The 20,619-nt window shown below is 41.5% G+C and overlaps 1 protein-coding gene across 4 annotated transcripts in view; it reads left to right on the forward strand.

Annotated features, from left to right (window-relative positions):
• LOC106568452 (trimeric intracellular cation channel type B) overlaps positions 1–20,362 on the forward strand; it is a 36,644-nt gene extending 16,282 nt beyond the window's left edge. For 2 of the 4 annotated variants that reach the window (XM_045692563.1, XM_045692561.1), the window contains 4 exons: positions 10,061–10,263; positions 13,664–13,751; positions 18,430–18,547; positions 19,266–20,362. In XM_045692563.1, coding sequence (XP_045548519.1) covers positions 10,061–10,263; positions 13,664–13,751; positions 18,430–18,547; positions 19,266–19,556 — 700 coding nt within the window. In that variant the 3' untranslated portion in view covers positions 19,557–20,362. The remainder of the gene's footprint in view (positions 1–10,060; positions 10,264–13,663; positions 13,752–18,429; positions 18,548–19,265) is intronic. The other 2 variants (XM_045692564.1, XM_045692562.1) reach the window with 1 other exon arrangement.
• Positions 20,363–20,619: the final 257 nt, after the last annotated feature.

The following is a 20,619-nucleotide window of genomic DNA, read 5'->3' on the forward strand; positions in this document are numbered from 1 at the left end:
TGAAAACCACTGTACTGTAGATTCCCTATGAGGTTCAGTGGTGGAAAAAGTACTCAATTGTCATACTTGAGTAAAAGTAAAGATGCCTTCAATAGAAAATGACTCAAATAAAAGTGAAAATCACCAAGTAAAATAATCCTTGACTAAAAGTCTAAAAGTATTTGGTTTTAAATATACTTAAGTATCAAAATTCCTTATATTAAGCAAACCAGAAGGCACAATTAAATGTTATTACTTTTTTTGTTTTACAGATAGCCAGGGGCACACTCCAACACTCAGACAAAAGTTACAAACAAAGCACTTGTGTTTAGTGAGCACCAGATCAGAGGCAGAGGATGACCAGGGGTGTTCTCTTCATAAATGCGTGAATTGGACCATTTTCCTGTCAAAATATAACGAGTACATTTGGGTGTCAGGAAAAATGTGTGGAGTAAAAAGTACATTATTTCTTTATGAAATGCAGTGAAGTAAAAGTAAAAGTTGAAAAAAATATAAATATTAAAGTACAGATACCCCAAAAAAATACTTTTACTTAAGTACTTTTTATGGCAAGTCAGTTATGAGCAAATTCTTATTTACAATGACGGCCTGGGAACAGTGGGTTAACTGCCTTGTTCAGGGGCAGAATGACAGATCAGCTCGGGGATTCGATCTAACAACATATCGGTTACTAGCCTAACGCTCTAACCACTAGGCTACCTGCCACTCTTACACCAGTGATGAGGCTCTCACATTCCGGATATACTATAACACAGCAGTAAACAGCTGATAGAGAAATGCTATTTCTGGAAAAATAATTGTGGGATGGGGGGATGTATCAGAGCAACTGGTGTGCGACTGAAAAATAGAGGATCCATTAAGCTCCTTGATTAAAAAACATCCACCATGCTTCCTCTTCAATACCATAGTGTTTTAGTGCCCTCTGCTGGGCTGAAAGCCAACATGTATTTCAAATCAAATCAAACGCTATTGGTCACATACACATATTTAGCAGATGTTATTGTAGGTGTAGTGAAGTGCTTGTGTTCCTAGCTCCAGCAGTGTAGTAATATCTAACAATTCACAACAATACACACAGATCTAAAAGTAAAAGAATGGAATTAAGAAATATATAAATATTAGGGTGACCAATGTCGGAGTCCAGAGAATAAATATATATATATATATATATATATATATATGGTGGGATGTATAGACATTATGGACAGTATGTGGGTAGAATATTTAGTATACACTACCGGTCAAAAGTTTTAGAACACCTACTCATTAAGGGGGTTTTCTTTATTTTTACTATTTTCTACATTTAGAATAATAGTGAAGACATCAAAACTATGAAATAACACATATGGAATCATATAGTAAAGAAAGTGTTAAACAGATTGAGATTCTTCAAATAGCCACCGTTTTCCTTTATGACAGCTTTGCACACTCTTGGCATTCTCTCAACCAGCTTCATGAGGTAGTCACCTGGAATGCATTTCAATTAACAGGTGTGCCTTCTTAAAAGTTAATTTGTGTAATTTCTTTCTTTCTTAATGCGTTTCAACCAATCAGTTGTGTTGTGACAAGGTAGGGTAGGTATACAGAAGATAGCTCTATTTGGTAAAAGTCCATATTATGGCAAGAACAGCTCAAATAAGCAAAGAGAAACGACAGTCCATCATTACTTTAAGACATGAAGGTCAGTCAATATGGAAAATGTAAAGAACTTTGAAAGTTTCTTCAAGTGCAGTCGCAAAAAACATCAAGCACTATGATTAAACTGGCTCTCATGAGGACCGCCACAGGAATGGATGACCCAGAGTTACCTCTGCTGCAGAGGATAAGTTCATTAGAGTTAGCAGCCTCAGAAATTGCAGCCCAGATAAATGCTTCACAGAGTTCAAGTAACAGACACATCTCAACATCAACTGTTCAGAGGAGACTGTGTGAATCAGGCCTTCATGGTCGAATTGCTGCAAAGAAACAACGACTTAAGGACACTAAAAAGAAGAAGAGACTTGCTTGGGCCAAGAAACATGAGCATTGGACATTAGACCAGTGGAAATCTGTCCTTTGGTCTGGAGTCCAAATTGGAGATTTTTGGTTCCAACCGCCGTGTCTTTGTGAGACGTGGTGTGGGTGACCGGATGATCTCCGCATGTGTATTTCCCACCGTGAAGCATGGAGGAGATGGTGTTATGGTATGGTGTGGGGGTGCTTTGCTGGTGACACTGCCTGTGATTTATTTAGAATTCAAGGCACATTTAACCAGCATGGCTACCGCAGAATTCTGCAGCGATACGCCATCCCATCTGGTTTGGGCTTAGTGGGATGATCATTTGTTTTTCAACAGGACAATGACCCAACACACCTCCAGGCTGTGTTAGGGCTATTTTACCAAGAAGGAGAGTGATGGAGTGCTGCATCAGATGACCTGGCCTCCACAATCCACCAACCTCAACCTAATTGAGATGGTTTGGGATGAGTCGGACCGTAGAGTGAAGGAAAAGCAGCCAACACGTGCTCAACATATGTGGGAACTCCTTAAAGACTGTTTGAAAAGCATTCCAGGTGAAGCTGGTTGAGAGAATGCCAAGAGTGTGCAAAGCTGTCATCAAGGCAAATTGTGGTTATTTGAAGAATCTCAAATATATTTAGATTTGTTTAACACTTGTTTGGTTCCTATATGATTCCATGTGTTATTTCATAGTTTTGATGTCTTCACTATTATTCTACAATGTAGAAAATAGTAAAACTAAAATAAAACCCTTGAATGAGTAGGTATATCTGTAGAATACATAGGATAGAATAGTATATATATAGAGCAATAGTTGAATAGGATGGCATTGACTAGAATACAGTATATAAAGTGCCTTCGGAAAATATTCAGACCCCTTTACTTTTTCCACAATTTGTTAGGTCCCAGCCTTATTCTAAAATTGATTAAAACAAATGTTCCCTCATCAATCAACACACATTACCCCATAATGACAAACCAAAAAGTTTTTGCTAATACATTTTTTTTTTAAATAAACTGAAATATCACATTTACATACAGTTGAAGTCAGAAGTTTACATACACCTTATACACATACCTTGTACCCATACATTTAAACTCAGTTTTTCACAATTTTTTACATTTAATCCTAGTAAAATTCCCTGTCTTTGGTCAGTTAGGATAACCACTTTATTTTAAGAATGTGAAATGTCAGAATAATAGTAGAGAATGATTTATTTCAGCTTTTATTTCTTTCATCACATTCTCAGTGGGTCAGAAGTTTACATACACTCAATTAGTATTTGGTGGCATTGCCTTTAAATTGTTTAACTTGGGTCAAACGTTTCGGGTTGCCTTCAACATGCTTCCCACAATAAGTTGGGTGAGTTTTGGCCCATTCCTCCTGACAGAGCTGGTGTAACTGAGTCAGGTTTGTAGGCCTCCTTGCTCGCACACACATGTTCAGTTCTGCCCTCAAATTTTCTATAAGATTGAGGTCAGGGCTTTGTGATGGCCACTCCAGTACCTTGACTTTGTTGTCCTTAAGCCATTTTGCCACAACTTTGGAAGTATGCTTGGGGTCATTGTCCATTTGGAAGACTCATTCGCGACCAAGCTTTAACTTCCTAACTGATGTCTTGAGATGTTGCTTCAATATATCCACATCATTTTCCTACTTCATGATGCCATCTATTTTGTGAAGTGCACCAGTCCCTCCTGAAGCAAAGCACCCCTACAACATGATGTTGCCACCCCTGTGCTTCACGGTTGGGATGGTGTTCTTCGACTTGCAAGCCTCCCCCTTTTTCCTCCAAACATAACGAGGGTCATTAAGGCCAAACAGTTCTATTTTTTGATTCATCAGACCAGAGGACATTTCTCCAAAAAGTACGATCTTTGTACCCATGTGCAGTTGCAAACCACAGTCTGGCTTTTTTATGGAGGTTTTGGAGCAGTGGCTTCTTCCTTGCTGAGCGGCCTTTCAGGTTATGTCGATATAGGACTCGCTTTACTGTGGATATATATATTTTTGTACCTGTTTCCTCAACGTCCATTTTTTTTCTGAGGTCTTGGCTGATTTCTTTTGATTTTCCCATGATGTCAAGCAAGGAGCCACTGAGTTTGAAGGTAGGCCTTGAAATACATCCACAGGTACACATTCAATTGACTCAAATGATGTCAATTAGCCTGTCAAAAGCTTCTAAAGCAATTACATAATTTTCTGGAATTTTCCAAGCTGTTTAAAGGCACAGTCAACTTAGTGTATGTAATCTTCTGACCCACTGGAATTGTGATACAGTGAATTATAAGTGAAATAATCTGTCTGTAAACAGTTGTTGGAAAAATTACTTGTGTCATGCACAAAGTAGATGTCCTAACCGACTTGCCAAAACTCTAGTTTGTTAACAAGAAATGTGGAGTTTTTGAAAAATGAGTTTTAATGACTCCAACCTAAGTGTATGTAAACTTCCGACTTCAACTGTTCCTCTAGTGGTTTACCGTCAAGCCCAGGTGTTTTTCCAGACTGAAAACATTTCATTGCCTCAAAAAGTTCCTCGTCTGTAAGTTGGCCTTCACACCGGTCTTTCTATAAATGTGTTAATTTTACATTATTATTATTATTATTATTATTAGAAAATAAATCCTTACAGTTAACATATTTCAGTGGAAATGGAGGAGACTGAAAAGAAAACATATGCTTAAAATATTTTGCTTCCTCTTTCAAAATATAATTTGGTGAATCATGGATAACTCCATCATTTGTAACGAGTTTCTGTAAATTATTGTTGGTAGAATTTCTGTGTTGAAGATTCAAGGAAAATGTTGTGCATTTTCTCCCATTTTCCATCCAATTCGCTTTATTTTTGGAATACATTACACTTAATTGTTCGTGAATAAGTACCTCGATGTCTTTTTGTTTTTCCTCTAACCTATTTTGTGCCTCTATAATACAGTTCCCATTACCATCTCCCTGCGCTGTTACTTCCTCTATTTCCTTTATTAGTCTAATCTCTTTTGACCTAAACTGCTTTTGTTTTAATGATGAGTATTGTACTGAATGGCTTCTAAAAGTACATTTGAAAGTGTCCCGTATGTTGTACAAAAAAAAGTAAATTATGAATTATTTTGTCCTAGTTAAGAACAAATTGTCATCCAATAGGCCTTGATTAATTTCCAATATACCCGTCCACGTGGAAATTCTGTAAGAGTTATATGGAAGCCAATTAGATAATGGTCCGATTCATTCGGTCTCCTATTAATACGTTTTTTTTTTACTTTTGATGCCAGCAAGAACGAGACTAGGAAGTAATCAAGACGGCTAGCTTGATTAAGCCTCCTCCATGTATATCTCACTAGGTCAGGGTTTTTCAACCTCCATATATCCACTAGTTGTAATGTAGCCATGATCTTTGTGATCTCCTTATGTGCTTGAGGGTGATAGCTTGTAGAATGATTTCCTTTACGAATCATTGAGGTACTTAAAACCGTATTATAATCTCCCACCATAATAATAGATTATGTCGTTGCTTGTGAGCTCAATAGATTATTATATATATTTTCGAAAAAGTGTGGATCATCATTATTTGGCCCATATAGATGAATTAGCCAGATCTGTTTTTGGTCCAATAGCATATTTAAAATAATCCATCTTTCTTGCGGATCTGTTTGCACAGTTTTCACAATCGGATCAACATTTGTATTAATTAGTATAATCACCCCTTTTGAGTTTCTTTGACCATGACAAAAAAATATTTACTTTTTCCACCCAACCTCATCTATATTTGTAGAATGAGTTTCCTGTAAACAATAGATATTATATTCTTTATCTTTTAGCCATGTAAAAATTGATCTACTTTTTTTTATGATCTGCTAAGCCATTACAATTATAACTTGCAATATGTATTTCCCCACTTACCATAATGATACCCAAGTTTCAATTATACTTACCACAACCAATGTTTGTAAACTTACCATTATGATTAAGTGTCCATATAGCTGTACCATAATAATTTGCACTGTTAAGCATACTGTAGCTGCAACTTTGTAAACCTCCAATTGTCCTAATATTCCACCCACTAAAACCTCCCAACATATCTAGGTCTGTTGTCACTAAGACCATCAGACCATCACCCTGACTCATGACACACCTTTGCATCCTAAAACAAACCCTTGGCCGCCAATTGGCGTTGGCCAGAGGGAAATATGGGCAGTCCCATGATAACATAATTATCTATGAGGATGCCTAAGACAACTAACCAAATAACATGGGAAACTAGTAACAAAAAAAATTACAAATAAAATCAATGATAAATAATGTTAATATAAATAATAACAGCACAATCGTATACATGCCTGCTCATATTGGAAAGTCCTATCAAGGCTATAAGCATGTCAGCCCAGCTTGCTCAGTTCATTGGATGCAATTGTTCGCAAAAAAAAATGTAATATATGAAGAAAAGAAGAGAAAACAACGTAAATATATCGCAAGACCAGTCCCTTTTAAAAAAATGTCCATTACATGCAAGACATATTTCATGTAGTCCTCCTTATATCCTGTTGTATTCTGACCAAAAAAGTAAAAAGGAACATAGATTCTAAAGGCCGCTAATGACTGCAGGTAAAGATTTGTCATAGGCATCACATTATATCCTGTTGTATCGCGCCATGGCTGTGCCAGAGCCGACCGCAAGCCAACCCCGGGCACTCCCTTATGGGAAGGCATACTCAAGTTCAACTCACAATAGATTCCGACACAGCCACGGCACAACAGCCTAGGACACATGCAGTATTGATAATCCAGAGCAAGTAAACCTGTCAAACCAACCCTCTCTCCACCCTACACATTATGTGTTTTATTCTATCACCTCTATCCACGTTGTTTGGTTAGGGTAGGTTTTAATTAGTCACGGTGGGAACAACATCCCCTATACACTTCCTGATAAACTCAGTCACCGTGTCCGTGTATACGTCAATGTTATTCTCAGAGGCTACCCAGAACATATCCCAGTACGCGTGATCAAAACTATCTTGAAGCATGCATTCTGATTGGTCAGACCAACGATGAACAGACCTTAGCACGGATACTTCCTGTTTGAGTTTCTGCCAGTATTTTTTTTTTATAGAATAGCTTACTGACTGTTGAACTAGATTGTTTGTTTTGTCTCAATCCAATATTTAATTTAGATATGGATATTTAAGAACCTGCGTTTGTCTGGTTCTGGTTACCTTTTGCATTATACTGTAGAAGTATAATGGAAGAGTAGCTTCTGCCTTGAGAGCAGCTAATGGGGATCCTTAATAAAATACAACTAAGTAGGAGCCATATTAGGGATATTTTGATCAGTGGAGGCTGGTGGGTGGAGCTATTTGAGGACGGGCTCATTGTAATGGCTGGAATGGAATTAACGGAATGGAGTCAAACATGTGGCATCCATTTGTTTGATGTGTTTGAAACCATTCCATTCTAGCCATTACAATAAGCCTGTCCTCCTATAGCTCCTCCCACCAACCTCCTCTGATTTCGATATTACCCACATTGGATGATTGTGACTATGTGCTAGTGTGACAGAATATACAAATTAGCGGGTAAATGACCACACAGAGGAATGGACAATAAGCCATTTATTCAGCCATTAGCCATGCTCCAGCCTGAGAAGATGAATCACTGTATCATATCAACACACAAGATCAAGCCAGGCAATGCACATCATAGAAAACCCAAAACAGAATAATTAGTGTTTGCTTTTTTTTTAACAAAACAAATATGCTGCCACATTGTAACTCTGTCAGCTGGGCCGTATTTCACAGGCATTGAAGGATTCGTTTGTTCTCCAGTGGAACTGTGAATATTGTATTTAATCAGCTTACTACTTCCTGACTGTATATTCTTGCCCGGCAACCCAGGGGGTCCCATCATATGTTAGAAAACACTTTATTTTCCCATGTCTTGTCTTATCATCAGGGAAATGATAATGGCAAGGGGAAATCATCAACATTTTCAAATAAATAGATACAATAGATATTATTTCATTATTTTTACCTCACATTATAGACTGAACAAAAGTATAAACGCAACATGCAACAATTTCAAAGATTTTACTGAGTTTACAGTTCATGTAAGGAAATCAGTCACTAGAAATACATTAATTAGGCCCTGATCTATGGATTTCACATGACTGGGCAGGGGTCCCGCAGGTGAAGAAGCCGGATGTGGAGGTCCTGGGCTGGCGTGGTAGAGAAATGAACATTTCATTCTCTGGCAACAGCTGTGGTGGACATTCCAGCAGTCAGCATGCCAATTGCACACTCCCTCAAAACTTGAGACATCTGTGGCATTGTGTTGTGTGACAAAACCGCAAAACCGTGGCCTTTTATTGTCCCTAGCAGACGGTGCACCTGTGTAATGATCATGCTGTTTAATCAGCTTCTTAATATGCCACACCTGTCAGGTGGATCGATTATATTGGCAAAGGAGAAATGCTCACTAACAGGTAGCCTAGTGGTTAGAGCGTTGGGACAGTAACCAAAAAGTTGCTAGATCGAATCCCCGAGCTGCCAAGGTAAACATCTGTCGTTCTGCCCCTGAACGAGGCAGTTAACCCACTGTTCCTAGGCCGTCATTGTAAATAAGAATTTGTTCTTAACTGACTTGCTTAGTAAAATAAATACATTTGAGAGAAATAAGCTTTTTGTCAGGATTTTTTTTATTTCAGCTCATGAAACATAGGACCAACACTTTACCTGTTGCATTTATATTTTTGTTCAGTATAATTGGAAGAGGAAGGATAAACTCTAACATAGGAGTTACCTTTCAATCTTATAGGCATTTTCATGAAGAGCAGCTGTTTAACTGGTAAACAAAGGTTAGACATGTGTTGGCAAAAATGTATTAAGTCAAGAAAGCTTAACAGCAGCCAGCGGCACTTGCCGCATTGGTAGCCCTATTGACTGGTAGCCTTATTGACTGGTAGCCCTATTGACTGGTAGCCCTATTGACTGGTAGCCCTATTGACTGGTAGCCCTATTGACTGGTAGCCTTATTGACTGGTAGCCCTATTGACTGGTAGCCCTATTGACTGGTAGCCCTATTGACTGGTAGCCCTATTGACTGGTAGCCTTATTGACTGGTAGCCCTATTGACTGGTAGCCTATTGACTGGTAGCCCTATTGACTGGTAGCCCTATTGACTGGTAGCCCTATTGACTGGTAGCCTATTGACTGGTAGCCCTATTGACTGGTAGCCCTATTGACTGGTAGCCTTATTGACTGGTAGCCCTATTGACTGGTAGCCCTATTGACTGGTAGCCCTATTGACTGGTAGCCTTATTGACTGGTAGCCCTATTGACTGGTAGCCCTATTGACTGGTAGCCCTATTGACTGGTAGCCCTATTGACTGGTAGCCCTATTGACTGGTAGCCTTATTGACTGGTAGCCCTATTGACTGGTAGCCTATTGACTGGTAGCCCTATTGACTGGTAGCCCTATTGACTGGTAGCTTATTGACTGGTAGCCCTATTGACTGGTAGCCCTATTGACTGGTAGCCTATTGACTGGTAGCCCTATTGACTGGTAGCCCTATTGACTGGTAGCCTTATTGACTGGTAGCCCTATTGACTGGTAGCCCTATTGACTGGTAGCCCTATTGACTGGTAGCCCTATTGACTGGTAGCCCTATTGACTGGTAGCCTATTGACTGGTAGCCTTATTGACTGGTAGCCCTATTGACTGGTAGCCTATTGACTGGTAGCCCTATTGACTGGTAGCCCTATTGACTGGTAGCCCTATTGACTGGTAGCCCTATTGACTGGTAGCCTATTGACTGGTAGCCCTATTGACTGGTAGCCCTATTGACTGGTAGCCCTATTGACTGGTAGCCCTATTGACTGGTATGGCCCTATTGACTGGTAGTAGCCTATTCGCGGGTGATTTTTCAAAGCCTATGTCAGATACTCCAGTGAGTGTAATATGCTCAACATTAGGTGTTGAGAAATATCATTAGAATTAATGTAATTCCAAATTAGTTTATTCTGTTGTTGATAGCGATATTCATAAAAACATTGGGGGGGGAAAAAATGCAGTCTGTGTCTATGTTGTAGGTACCTGGTGTTCTACTGCCCCCAGGACATGGTGTACTCCTGTACTGCCCTCTTCCCTGTGCATCTGGTGCTGACCGGCATGAAGGAGGTGACCCGCACATGGAAAGTCCTGGGGGGCGTGGCTGAGGCACACAGCAAGTACAAGGATGGACTTCTGGTGATGATCGCTATAGGATGGGCTAAAGGTGATGATCGCTATAGAATGGGCTAAAGGTGATGATCGCTATAGGATGGGCTAAAGGTGATGATCGCTATAGGATGGGCTAAAGGTGATGATCGCTATAGAATGGGCTAAAGGTGATGATCGCTATAGGATGGGCTAAAGGTGATGATCGCTATAGAATGGGCTAAAGGTGATGATCGCTATAGGATGGGCTAAAGGTGCTGATCGCTATAGAATGGGCTAAAGGTGATGATCGCTATAGGATGGGCTAAAGGTGATGATCGCTATAGGATGGGCTAAAGGTGATGATCGCTATAGAATGGGCTAAAGGTGATGATCGCTATAGGATGGGCTAAAGGTGATGATCGCTATAGGATGGGCTAAAGGTGATGATCGCTATAGAATGGGCTAAAGGTGATGATCGCTATAGAATGGGCTAAAGGTGATGATCGCTATAGGATGGGCTAAAGGTGATGATCGCTATAGGATGGGCTAAAGGTGATGATCGCTATAGAATGGGCTAAAGGTGATGATCGCTATAGAATGGGCTAAAGGTGATGATCGCTATAGGATGGGCTAAAGGTGATGATCGCTATAGGATGGGCTAAAGGTGATGATCGCTATAGGATGGGCTAAAGGTGATGATCGCTATAGAATGGGCTAAAGGTGATGATCGCTATAGAATGGGCTAAAGGTGATGATCGCTATAGAATGGGCTAAAGGTGATGATCGCTATAGAATGGGCTAAAGGTGATGATCGCTATAGAATGGGCTAAAGGTGATGATCGCTATAGAATGGGCTAAAGGTGATGATCGCTATAGAATGGGCTAAAGGTGATGATCGCTATAGGATGGGCTAAAGGTGATGATCGCTATAGGATGGGCTAAAGGTGATGATCGCTATAGAATGGGCTAAAGGTGATGATCGCTATAGGATGGGCTAAAGGTGATGATCGCTATAGGATGGGCTAAAGGTGATGATCGCTATAGGATGGGTTAAAGGTGATGATCGCTATAGGATGGGCTAAAGGTGATGATCGCTATAGAATGGGCTAAAGGTGATGATCGCTATAGGATGGGCTAAAGGTGATGATCGCTATAGGATGGGCTAAAGGTGATGATCGCTATAGGATGGGCTAAAGGTGATGATCGCTATAGGATGGGTTAAAGGTGATGATCGCTATAGAATGGGCTAAAGGTGATGATCGCTATAGGATGGGCTAAAGGTGATGATCGCTATAGGATGGGCTAAAGGTGATGATCGCTATAGAATGGGCTAAAGGTGATGATCTCTATAGGATGGGCTAAAGGTGATGATCGCTATAGGATGGGTTAAAGGTGATGATCGCTATAGGATGGGTTAAAGATGGGAATATCACTGTTTTAGTATATACTGTACACAGACAAAGTCTCTTCATGGTATAGTATAATTTATTTTTAAGGTAAGTACCTTTGTTTATTGTATACTGACAAGTACACGACATGGCCAAAGGTATGTGGACACCCCTTCAAGTTATTGGATTCGGCTATTTCAGCCACAGCTGTTGCTGAAATGTGAATAAAATTGAGCACACAGTCATGGAATCTTTATAGACAAAAATTGGCAGTGGAATGGACTTACTGAAGAGCTCAGTAACTTTCAATGTGGCACCATCATGGGATGCCACCTTTCCAACAAGTCAGTTCGTCAAATTTCTGCCCTGCTAGAGCTGCTCCGGTCAACTGTAAGTGCTGTTATTGTGAAGTGGAAACGTCTAGGAGCAACAACGGCTCAGCCTCGAAGTGGTAGGCCACACAAGCTCACTGAATGAGACCACAGAGTGCTGACGTGCGTAGCGAATAAAAATCCTCTGTCCTCGGTTGCAACACTCAATACCAAGTTCCAAACTGCCTCAGCACAAGAGCTGTTCACCGGGAGCTTCATGAAATGGGTTTCCATGGCTGAGCAGCTGCACACAAGTTTAAGATCACCATGCGCAATGCCAAGCGTCGGCTGGAGTGGTGTAACGCTCATCGCCATTGGACTCTGGAGCAGTGTGCAGCGTGTTTTCTTGAGTGATGAATCACGCTTCACCATCTGGCAGTCCGACGGACTAATTTGGGTTTGGCGAATGCACAACCTGCCCGAATGCATAGTGCCAACTGTAAAGTTTGGTGGAAAAGGAATAACGGTCTGGGGCTGTTTTTCATGATTCGAGCTAGGCCCCTTAGTTCCAGTGGAGGGGGAATCTTAACTCTACGGCTTACAATGACATTCTAGACGATTCTGTGATTCCAACTTTGCTTTCAACAGTTTGGGGAATGCCCTTCCCTGTTTCAGTATAACAATGCTCCGGTGCACAAAGCGAGGTCCATACAGAAATGGTTTGTCGAGATTGGTGTGAAGAACTTGACTGGCCTGCACAGAGCCCTGACCTCAACCCCATCAAACACCTTTGGGATGAATTGGAACGCCGACTGCGAGCCAGACCTAATCGACCCAACATGATTTTGGAATGAGATGTTCGACGAGCAGGTGTCCATATACTTTTGGCCATACAGTGTATGTGTTGTGAATGCAATACACACAACCATACAGATTAAGGGCTTGTAAGTAAGCATTTCACTGTAAGGTCTACCTACACCTGTTGTCTACCTACACCTGTTGTTGCGCAGGTGACAAATAAAATTTGATATGATTCTGTCAACCTCTGGCCACCATGCGCTATGCTACGGAACTACTCAGTGGTGAAGTTCAGAGTAAATACAGTTTACCCACCTTTTGCAGGAAAATGCATTGAAAGTATAGGGAGCGTTACCTTTTTCACTGCGACTGACGGTCAGAGTTTACCCACCTATTTTGTTTTACCACTACATCACTGGTAGCACTGTGTGTGTGCTGCTCACTGACAAGCATGTGGAAGATATGGCCAGATCTAGTACACACACACACAGATATATAAACTCTCTCTCACACATTCAATATAAATTGGTTATAAATCAATTTGGGAGGAGCCCTGTTGGTAATCATTCATAAGACAAGTTTCAGGAATGTAATGGATATCAAACCCATTACTATTGTGGTTATTAGTCCTGACCTTTTGGTCCGTACAAATACTTCTAAATAACATGAGGTTGCATTGACACTAATTGTGATCCTGAAGATTATAGTTTCGCTGTTCAGCTCTGTGCTTTGAATAGCAAGCAGCCCAGCATTCCTTATACATCACAAAGAAATAGAGCTTTCTGATTTGACTTTGTTGAGGTGTTATTAGACCTTAAGACTATTCAGCTACTAGCCTGGTCGCAGATCTGTTTGTGCTTTATAGCCTAACTCCTTTTTATGCCAAACAGACCATAGGAGCCAGACAGCACAAACGGGTCTATAAAGATGTTATACCAGTCCAGGACAATGACGCAGGGTTGTATCTCTTTCTCTTCAGGTGCTGGAGGAGGTCTGATCAGTAATTTTGAACAGCTGGTCAGAGGAGTCTGGAAGCCAGAAACCAATGAGCTTCTCAAGATGACCTAGTAAGTCCCCTCCTCTGAGGCCTCGTACTGTAGGATGTGTTAGTATGTCCCCTCCTCTCAGAGGCCTCGTACTGTAGGATCAGTTAGTAAGTCCCCTCCTCTCTGAGGCCTCGTACTGTAGGATCAATTAGTATGTCCCCTCCTCTCAGAGGCCTCGTACTGTAGGATCAGTTAGTATGTCCCCTCCTCTCTGAGGCCTCGTACTGTAGGATCAGTTAGTATGTCCCCTCCTCTCAGAGGCCTCGTGCTGTAGGATCAGTTAGTATGTCCCCTCCTCTCTGAGGCCTCGTACTGTAGGATCAGTTAGTATGTCCCCTCCTCTCTGAGGCCTCGTACTGTAGGATCAGTTAGTATGTCCCCTCCTCTCTGAGGCCTCGTACTGTAGGATCAGTTAGTATGTCCCCTCCTCTCTGAGGCCTCGTGCTGTAGGATCAGTTAGTATGTCCCCTCCTCTCTGAGGCCTCGTACTGTAGGATCAGTTAGTATGTCCCCTCCTCTCTGAGGCCTCGTGCTGTAGGATCAGTTAGTATGTCCCCTCCTCTCTGAGGCCTCGTACTGTAGGATCAGTTAGTATGTCCCCTCCTCTCTGATGCCTCGTACTGTAGGATGTGTTAGTATGTCCCCTCCTCTCTGAGGCCTCGTACTGTAGGATCAGTTAGTATGTCCCCTCCTCTCTGAGGCCTCGTGCTGTAGGATCAGTTAGTATGTCCCCTCCTCTCTGAGGCCTCGTACTGTAGGATGTGTTAGTATGTCCCCTCCTCTCTGAGGCCTCGTACTGTAGGATCAGTTAGTAAGTCCCCTCCTCTCAGAGGCCTCGTACTGTAGGATCAGTTAGTATGTCCCCTCCTCTCTGAGGCCTCGTACTGTAGGATCAGTTAGTATGTCCCCTCCTCTCAGAGGCCTCGTACTGTAGGATCAGTTAGTATGTCCCCTCCTCTCTGAGGCCTCGTACTGTAGGATCAGTTAGTATGTCCCCTCCTCTCTGAGGCCTCGTACTGTAGGATGTGTTAGTATGTCCCCTCCTCTCTGAGGCCTCGTACTGTAGGATCAGTTAGTATGTCCCCTCCTCTCTGAGGCCTCGTACTGTAGGATGTGTTAGTATGTCCCCTCCTCTCAGAGGCCTCGTACTGTAGGATCAGTTAGTATGTCCCCTCCTCTCTGAGGCCTCGTACTGTAGGATCAGTTAGTATGTCCCCTCCTCTCTGAGGCCTCGTGCTGTAGGATCAGTTAGTATGTCCCCTCCTCTCTGAGGCCTCGTACTGTAGGATCAGTTAGTATGTCCCCTCCTCTCTGAGGCCTCGTACTGTAGGATCAGTTAGTATGTCCCCTCCTCTCTGAGGCCTCGTACTGTAGGATCAGTTAGTATGTCCCCTCCTCTCTGAGGCCTCGTACTGTAGGATCAGTTAGTATGGCCCCTCCTCTCTGAGGCCTCGTACTGTAGGATCAGTTAGTATGTCCCCTCCTCTCTGAGGCCTCGTACTGTAGGATCAGTTAGTATGTCCCCTCTGAGGCCTCGTATTGTAGGATCAGTTAGTATGTCCCCTCCTCAGAGGCCTCGTACTGTAGGATCAGTTAGTATGTCCCCTCCTCAGAGGCCTCGTTCTATAGGATCAGTTAGTATGTCCCCTCCTCTGAGGCCTCGTACTGTAGGATCAGTTAGTATGTCCCCTCCTCTCTGTGGCCTCGTACTGTAGGATCAGTTAGAAGGAGGATAGAATAATGTGTTGAGTGTCTGTGTTAGCCTGGTCCCACGTCTGTTTGCGTTGTTTATAGCTAACTCCTATGTTTGGCATGACAATGACAAGCAACGCGCATGACCCGCCCTCATAAGGATCTGTCTTTTTCAGCCATCTATTTCCTGTGCAAAATCCACTTGTCATTTAAATCTCGCTGGATTCATTGCGTTCCTTTTACTCCTGTGACTCTTTCATACTTCTGTCGTTTTTTTTTCCGTTAACGTTACGACCACGTAAATGTTTGTAATGACCTGTCAAACTCATCCCAGTATTGGCTGAAATGGACTCAATGGAATACTTTCCGTTGCCTCTATAAGAACAATAAAGTTTAGTCGGGATTTAACGCATCGTCTCAACACTTACATGAGAAGAAAGATAACTTTATTGTTATGGGTGTTCTTTTTTGTGGAATTGAAAAAAGTAATAATTTAATACAGTTGAAGTGATTACCAATGAAATGCCTTAAAATGAAAGCTACTTCCCGAAAATGAACATTCAGATTGTAGTGATGTTATGTCTGATCTTACAAACATTGGAAATTCTGTATACGTGTAGATAGGTGTGATCTAGAGCCAAGCATGTGGATTTTTAATCCGAGGGCATCCGGCTGTTGACACACCTTGTTGAATTATGCAGCAGAACGTGACAACAACAGTAATTCATGACGCAGTCTAGACAGCACAGGTGATTGCATGTAGACCTCGGCCCCTCGATAGAGCAAGGTTTTGGTGGTTTCAGCCCCGCTCCACCCCTTTACGTTAATGTATTAATATATGCAATTACACCTGTGTATTTATGCAAATGAGGCACATATAATTATTTTTATTTTAACACAAAATACCTTATAACATTAGAAAATGTATATATGAGTGCAATCTATGATAAAAAAAAAATAATACATTTTACAATAAATTAAATACCTGAATTCCAACAAATCCCTGGACTCATTATTTGTTATAAGGTTTGAAGTATCTTCATCCATTGTCCAACTGTTGCATTTATAATATTAAGGTCATTAATTACTTAGGAAGCCCCCTTACCTGGTTGTCTAGGTCTTAATTGAAAGAAAAAAAGAAAAACCTGCAGACACTCAGCCTCCCGGTGGAATGAGTTTGATACCTCTGATGTAGGCTTTACAGCACAAACTGATCTGAGACCAGGCTAGGTCTGTGTGATGTTGTACACACAAACCCAATTATTTAATTGGAGATTCACTGAGTGACACATCGGTTACTGGCTGGCTGAGTATGTAGATGTTGATGTTGACCTCTAAAACCACTGTGATGAATGATGATGTATGTCTTTATTCTCTTGAGAGAGAGAGGGGCCCTCCAATGTCCCAAATCAAGGAGTGCCTACAGCAACACCTAGATCTTCTGCACAGATTCTGTCAGACCTGGGCCCTGACAGTAAATCTCAGTAAGACAAAAATAATGGTGTTCTAAAAAAAGGTCCAGTTGCCAGAACCACAAATACAAATTCCATCTAGACACCGTTTCCCTAGAGCACACAAACAACTATATATACCTTGGCCTAAACATCAGCGCCACAGGTAACATCCACAAAGCTGTAAATGAGCTGAGTAGACAAGGCAAGAAGGGCATTCTATGCCATTAAAAGGAACATAAAATTCGACATACCAATTAGGATCTGGCAAAAAATACTTTATCATTTATAGAACCCATTGCCCTCTATGGTTGTGAGGTCTGGGGTCCGCTCACCAGCCAAGAATTCACAAAATGGGACAAACACCAACTTGAGACTCTGCATGAAGAATTCTGCAAAAAAATATCCTCTGTGTACAACGTAAAACATCAAATAATGCATGCAGAGAAGAATTAGGCCGATATCCGCTAGTTATCAAAATCCAGAAAAGAGCCGTTTAATTCTACAACCACCTAAAAGGAAGACCAAACCTTCCATAACAAAGCCATTACCTACAGAGAAATGAACCTGGAGAAGCATTTCCAATCCAAAGTTAAATCTAGAATCGGCATCCTATTTCGCAACAAAGCCTTCTTTACTCATGCTGCCAAACATACCCTCGTAAAACTGACTATCCTACCGATCCTTGACTTTGGCGATGTCATTTACAGAATAGCCTCCAACACTCTACTCAGCAAATTGGATGCAGTCTATCACAGTGCCATCCGTTTTGTCACCAAAGCCCCATATACTGCCCACCACTGCGACCTGTATACTTTCGTTGGCTGGTCCTCGCTACATATTCGTCGCCAAACCCACTGGCTCCAGGTCATCTATAAGTCTTTGCTAGGTAAATATCTCCATAGCAAAACCCACCCATAGCAAGCGCTCTATCAGGTATATTTCACTGGTCATCCCCAAAGCCAACACCTTCTTTGGCCGCCTTTCCTTCCAGTTCTCTGCTGCCAATGACTGGAACGATTTGCAAAAATCACTGAAGTTGGAGACTTATCTCTCCCTCACTAACTTTAAGCGTCAGCTGTCAGAGCAGGTTACCGATCGCTGCAGCTGTACGCAGCCCATCTGTAATTAGCCCATCCAACCAACTACCTACCTCATCCCAATATTTGTTTTTGTTTTTCTGCTCTTTTGCACACCAGTATTTCTACTTGCAGATCCTCATCTGCACATATATCACTCCAGTGTAAATTGCTGAATTGTAATTACTTCGCCACTATTGGCCTATTTATTGCCTTACCTCCTTATTTATTTTGCACACACTGTATACAGATTTTTCTATTGTGTTATTGACTGTACGATTGTTTATCCCATGTGTAACTCTGTGTTGTTTTTGTCGCACTGCTTTGCTTTATCTTGGCCAGGTCGTAGTTGTAAATGAGAACTTGTTCTCAACTGGCCTACCTGGTTAAATAAAGAAAAAAACAGAGAGATCGAGATCTGTTCATAGCCATAATGATGAAGTTACTGACCTGACTGACCTCTGACTTTGTGTGCAGCCCAACTAAGATCACCCTGATAGGAGCAGTGCTGTTCGCCCTGCAGCAGACCCAGTACCTGGCCATCCAGAAGCACCACCTCATGTTGCTGTACACCGTCTTCACCGTTGTCAACAAAGTCAGTCACTAACCTGATCCTAACCCTAGCCCTATCCCTAGCCTCAACCCTAACAATCACAGGGCAGGGCCTCTACAAAGACATAGGGCCAGTTTCCTGGACCCAGATCAAGCGTGGTCCCAGATCTGTTTGTGCTATATAGCCAACTCCTATGGTCATTGTGGCACAATCAGATCTGGGATCAAGATAGGTAACGCCTACACCTGGACCAAAAAGCATGCTCAATGGAGAATCTCAAATACTTTTTAGTCTAGAAATGGCTTCAATCTTGATCTGGGAAACCTCCCAATACATAATGTTTATGGCAATCAAAAACATTCTTTCTCCATGTTGACTGTCTCACAACATCCAGTCCATGTTATTTGAATGACCTATCTTATACTTATATTTAGCTATGACTCAACTTTAGTCTTGTATTGCCTCTAGCAGGAGAATTTTGCATCATTTTCTTCTCGTTGCATCATTCCTCCTCAATCCTCTCACATTGAGTGATGTCTCCTGCTCTTGACATCTTATAAATATAATCACAGGTTCTCAGAACTCTCCCAACTGTTAGATTAGAGTTCTCCCATCAACTCATTAAAGTTACATTTAATCTGATAAATCATATGATAAATCGTATGTCTACTTCTTTATTAGTCATTCTGTAGTCATTCTCATCACTCCATCCTGTCTCTCCATCTCTTTAAATCCTTCCATCTATTTATTTTCCCCCCAGACAAGTATGATGCTGACCGGCTCCTCCTCTTCGCCCTTCGCTCCTATCGAGTCTGTCGTGCACCGCACGTTCTTTGCCGGGCCATCGCCATCCTTCACCTCTGAGAACAAGACCTCTGTAGTGAAGAAGGGCACCGGTGAGAGCTTGAACAGAGCAGCGGTCCCTGAGACCTCCAAGGCCCCAGGGTTCTCGTCCAAGACTGCAGCACACAACAGGGGAAAGGGCTCACCAAAGAAGGCCAAAGTGCAGTCGGAGAGCACTGAGACAGAGAGCTGCAAGAAGAGTGACTAGAGCCCTTATACTGCATTGTACTGTATATAAATAGAATCTATAGAACGGACAGTTGTTTAGCACACTGCAATTTGACTGGTAAAGCCATGGGTGCACTTAATGGGGCTGTCCATTCTATAAATTATATTTATATTCTGTACTGCCCTTCTTATCCTGGCTAGGACAATCTATTCTCTGTGTCCTGTGGCACTGTCGTCCTGTGATAGGTCCCAATTTGCTACCACACCTTTTTTTGTCCTAACCCTTTGATGTTTGTAGATCTGTAAGGTGGAAGCAATATGATAGAAGCTTCACCACTACACTGCTTATGTTCATTGTATACCTGTCCAGGACCTTCAGATCTTCAAACATGGAAGGGTTATGGGCGAGCGGGAGGAGTAGGGAGCAAATTGGCTCTGTCTGTCTCACTCTAGAATGAGAGCAAATAGCATATGTGCTGATTTTAATTTATTATACAGTAGCTTTATAATCCTTTTCTAGTTCTGTGATGATGCATCCTGTTTTCTACGGAGTTTTGGGGAAAATACTGTCCATGGTGCTGATCAGCCACTTTTTATCTGTATATTAATAATAATATATTCTGTTTTATGTACCCGTACATTTCCTACTATGAAATGTTTTTAGATTTTACATGACAATTTATATAATTATTACTCAGATATTCTATTATATTTATACTTAAGAAAATGCACTTGAATGCAGGAATTTCTAAATGGAATGCTTTTTGCGGCACTTTGCTGCAAACACTGCCTCTTTTGTGAATGCTTTAAATTCTATTGAAAAGTAAATGTTTACATGCACTTTAATCTGACTTGTTGTCATTCTTATCACAACCGAAATACAAAAACTTGGACATTTGTAAACTTTTGTGTGATAAACCTTTTAGTTAATAACCTTTTAGTTAATAAACTTTTAGTTCATTCAAGTAATGTATCTCCCGAGTGGCGCAGTGGTCAAAGGTATTGCATCTCAGTGCAAGAGGTGTCACTACAGTCCCTGGTTCAAATCCAGGCTGTATCACATCTGGCTGTGATTGAGAGTCCCATAGGGCGGCGCACAATTG

Source organism: Salmo salar, chromosome ssa13, assembly GCF_905237065.1.
Source record: "Salmo salar chromosome ssa13, Ssal_v3.1, whole genome shotgun sequence".
NCBI classification, from domain to species: domain Eukaryota; kingdom Metazoa; phylum Chordata; class Actinopteri; order Salmoniformes; family Salmonidae; genus Salmo; species Salmo salar.